Genomic DNA, 4534 nt, shown 5'->3' with positions numbered 1-4534 from the left:
CGATCTTTCAACATCTTCTTTTCCACCAGAGAAAGACTCAGAGCAGATTCCTTCACATTCAAACTTACAAGATCATAGTACAATGATTACTTCCCACATAATTGTAATGGTTCGGGTGCGTCCCTTCACAGCTCAGGGGGCCCACAACCATTTTGCTACTCATGGCCTTCTCCCCACTTGGCTAGGGGAGTTTTTTCCCTCCCCAGGGATCAGAAGACTTTGTACTTAAGCCTAGAGGTACAAGGTTCGATCCCTGGGGAGGGAAAAAACTCCCCTAGCCAGGTGGGGAGAAGGCCATGAGTAGCAAAATGGTTGCGGGCCCCCTGAGTTGTGAAGGGACGTACCCGGACCATTACAAAAAGGGAGGGCAAAAACTCCCCTAGCCAGGTGGGGAGAAGGTCATGAGTAGCAAAATGGTTGCGGGCCCCCTGAGCTATGAAGGGATACACCCGGACCATTACATAAATACTCATGAAAGTGTTTCGTCTGGTGACCATCCCACTGAATAAAATGTCTTCGAAAAACACTTGGTGAGAATCAAGCTTCAACAGAACTAGATCAAGTTGATCCAGCACTATTATACTTCACTCAGATTAGGCCAATCAATCTAAGGGGACTAAATCTGACTTACTTCGATCGACGAGATGCTCAAATCAATCGATGATGTCATTTCTCCTGAATAAGTCCTCTTCATTCCATCTGTCATGTCATTCCTCAAATGTTGAAAATCACACCACCAGAAGAATCTGTTGATTATCCTGAAGAAACAGTCAATGGGCTTGCACTAATCACTGTTCCAAACCAGAATAAATACACATAAGAAACAACTACAAAAGAAGTGTTTGTGCCTGATCATGAAGACTTAAAGATTCATAATTTTTTACCAATTTAGTCTGTTATTGCGGTTGAAGAGATTCATTTGGTTGAACCTTCACTCACCAATTCAACTGAGCCTGCCGCATTTTCATCTAAATTAGTTCCTCAACAAGTCAATCTACTTACTTTTGCTCTAGGGACACTCACTGCAACCATTTCAACTCTTCAGACGGACAAACTTACTACTGCATCAGATACTGAAGATTTCAAGAAACTTGTGATGTATCAGATAGAAAATTTTTCTTCCCAAATTGAACAATTTCACCGAATTCAAATGCGAGGCAATGTTGATACGATCTTCCATATCAACAAAGTTAAAGCCTCAATGCAAGCACAATTTCAGGAGGTGAGATCCACCTTTGGCTCGCAACTCACTGAAATTATGATTTTCCTTCAGCATTCTGGTGATGCCAAAAAGGGAAAAATGGATCAACTTCCTCAGCTCGAAAGATTTCTTCCTCACCTAGAAGATCGGGAAATCAAGACAGAAGTGGAAGAGGACGGAGCCACTCATCTCATCAATCTTACAGAAGATAAATGGTTTCCAAGCTTATTCAGAATGATTGTCACTTGTCTGTATTGTAGTTAATTTTATCAATGGAAAATTTACTTGGTTTTGACATCACCAGAAAGGAGAAAATTGATAAAGCAATATTTTAATTTTGGTGATGACAACTATAGCAGATCAAATTAAAACCAAGTATGTTATTCGGTCTGATGTTGAGAACAGAATGTATCCCCAATATCATAAGACCAGATCACTTAATAAACCAGATCAGACCAAGAACTTCTCACAATCAGTTTTAGTTGTTGAAGATAAAGCCAAATTGGAATAAAGACGTTACATTCCATACTCGACAACATTCAAATTGTTCCACTATCTTTGGAAAGGGTACGAGGACACGTGGTAAAATTTGCAGAGATTTCGGACGTTTGTGGATCAAATGCTCACCGGATATATTTTTGAACGTTGGACAAATTTTTTATAAATATCCGATGATGCACATCAACGTGGGCACACATTTCGAGAATCTTAGTTCATCATCTTTCTAAGCAGTCATATATCAGATCAAAGTGCTGTCACAATTGCTACACCAGATCAATTGAAGCGTTCAATCACACAAGTGTTTGTAGCATTTGCATTCATTGTAACTCAATCAGAAAATGTTCTGAATTGAGAGTGTGTTGCTAGGATTTCCTTTCAAGTGTTAATTGGATCAGATTTGTGCAAATTGTTATATAAATCAAATTTTTCTAGTGAAAATTCTCCTGAAAACAGAATAATGGGTGACATATAAGATTTATCTCCGAACATCCAAAAAAAATCTCTTCTTCATTACGTTTTATTTACTACACTATTTACATTTAGTCTGCCTTAAACTATATAGTTCAATTCGTGAGTTAGATTATTTTCGTCTGACCAGATAAGATCTTTCAGTTGTAAAATAAAGAAGAAACTAACCAAATAATATGCAAAGAAATATGAAAAGAAAACAAGTAAATTCGATGTATTGAATGTGTTACATGAGTGACCTATTTATAGGTACAAGAAACTGGAGATAAGATCAAATAAATTGATTTGATCACGATTCTATATCATCTCTTTGGGATTTGAATATAACTCCATGATAACTCAATCTTTGATTATCTTGACATCCATAATATTGTAACACTCCCCCTTGGATGTCATTTGATGGATGTGCCTCGTTAAAACCTTACTAGAAAAAACCCAATGGGATAAAAACCTAGCGAAGGAAAAAAGAGTACAACATCCCTCGTTATTGCTAAATTTCCTCGTTAAAAATCTTGTCATGAAAAACCACTTGGGAAAAATCATAGACAAGGGAAAAAGAGTGCAGTTTGGATTAACTCCCCCTGTTGCGAACATCACTTGAAATCTCTAAGTCGCCGCATTCCGATCTTGTACACCAATTTCTCAAAAGTTGATGTGGGCAATGATTTTGTGAAAAGATCGGCCAGGTTATCACTTGAGCGAATTTGTTGAACTTCAACATCACCTTTCTTCTGCAAATCATGGGTGAAAAAGAACTTGGGAGATATATGCTTCGTCCTATCGCCTTTGATGTATCCATATTCAGTTGAGCAATACATGCTGCATTGTCTTCATAGAGTATTGTCGCCATGTTTTTAGTAGAAGACAAGTCGCATTCCTCTTTAATATGATGAATCATTGATCTCAACCAAACACATTCTCGACTAGCTTCATGTATTGCAAGTATTTCTGCATGATTTGATGAGGTAGCAACCATGGTTTGCTTCGTAGATCTCCAGGATATAGCTGTTCCACCATAAGTAAATAAGTACCCAATTTGTGATTTTCCTTTATGTGGATCAAAGAGATATCCAACATCTGTATAACCAATCAATTGCAAATTAATAGCATTAGAATAAAATAAACCCAAATCACGAGTGCCCTGAAGATATCTAAATAAATGTTTAACCTCATTCCAATGCCTTTGTGTAGGAGAAGAACTATATCTTGCCAACAAATTTACAGCAAATGCTATGTCTGGTCTAGTGCTATTAGCAAGGTACATCAATGCACCAATTGCACTAAGATATGGTACTTCTGGACCAAGTAGTTCTTCTTGCTCATCACGGGGTCGAAAAATATCCTTTTTCACATCAAGGGATCGAACAACCATGGGCGAACTCAATGAATGGGCTTTATCCATATAAAATCGCTTCAACATTTTTTCTGTATATGTGGATTGATGGACTAAAATTCCATCCGCCAGATATTCAATTTGTAAACCAAGACAATGTTGGAAAACGCGTCTTTCAGATCAAACAAGATTGATACCCGGTGCAGCGGAAGTATAAAATTTTTATTATATGGAACGATTCCATATTGGGTATCAAATCTTTACGATTAAATTGTGTGTGTAAAAATTTAAATAACTATTATAAAATTTTTACCTTTTAATCTCGAATCGAGATTCTGGACACCAACAGATTTCTCTGCTCTTGTTGTATCTCCCTGGAACCGATGGACGAACAGTTCTTCAATCAGGTCCACGAATAGAGATTTAATCCCTCTGATAGATTGCACTAGAAAATCTATCAGAAGTTTTTCTACGAAGAGAGTTAACGAATTTGATCCGTTAAACCAGACTGTAATTCAAAATCACAGGCTGGAATTTTTCTCGAGTAGAGAGAGGGAGAGGGGCGGCCACTTTAAGAAAAATAGCTTAGGGTTTTCGAAAATTTTGTGCCTGTTGTGTGTAATTTCTGTACTGCAATAACTTATTTATAATGCAGGCCACTAACAGCTTAGGGCCCATTAGTCATAAGTTCAAGCCCGACAAGCAAAGCCCGCATGTTCAGAAATTAATATAAAATTCATCGTGACTCCGATTGATAAACCGATTTCACCAATGTGCACAGAAACCATTTCTGCACCTTTTAAAGTCAAGATAAATTTTTCTGAATCCGAATTCAGTGATTTCCAAAAATGGCCATCCCTATGTCATTTTAGGAAATCTTACTCCTCTACTCTTAAATAAGAAGTCCAACTTCTTCGTTCATTAAATTTAACTCTTTAAATTTAACTATCTCAACGGGGATTAAAAATCCATTACACTGTGTGACCCTCAATGGTTCAGGGATACAGCTAGCCGTGGGCTCACAACTCTTT

The 4534-nt window shown here is 37.5% G+C and overlaps 1 protein-coding gene across 1 annotated transcript; it reads right to left on the bottom strand.

Moving 5' to 3' along the window:
• Positions 1 to 2763: 2763 nt before the first annotated feature.
• Positions 2764 to 3542, bottom strand: LOC140877411 (secreted RxLR effector protein 161-like). Its single transcript, XM_073280946.1, has 2 exons — positions 2955 to 3542; positions 2764 to 2901 (listed from the first exon to the last, which is right to left on the bottom strand). Exons 1-2 carry the CDS (start codon positions 3540 to 3542, stop codon positions 2764 to 2766), a joined length of 726 nt encoding a protein of 241 aa, XP_073137047.1.
• Between the last annotated feature and the right edge of the window lie 992 nt (positions 3543 to 4534).

This window comes from Henckelia pumila, chromosome 2 (assembly GCF_033568475.1).
Source record: "Henckelia pumila isolate YLH828 chromosome 2, ASM3356847v2, whole genome shotgun sequence".
Taxonomy (NCBI): Eukaryota; Viridiplantae; Streptophyta; class Magnoliopsida; order Lamiales; family Gesneriaceae; genus Henckelia; species Henckelia pumila.
The sequence above is the reverse complement of the archived record's forward strand: the minus strand, read 5'-3'. Positions and strand labels throughout refer to the sequence as shown.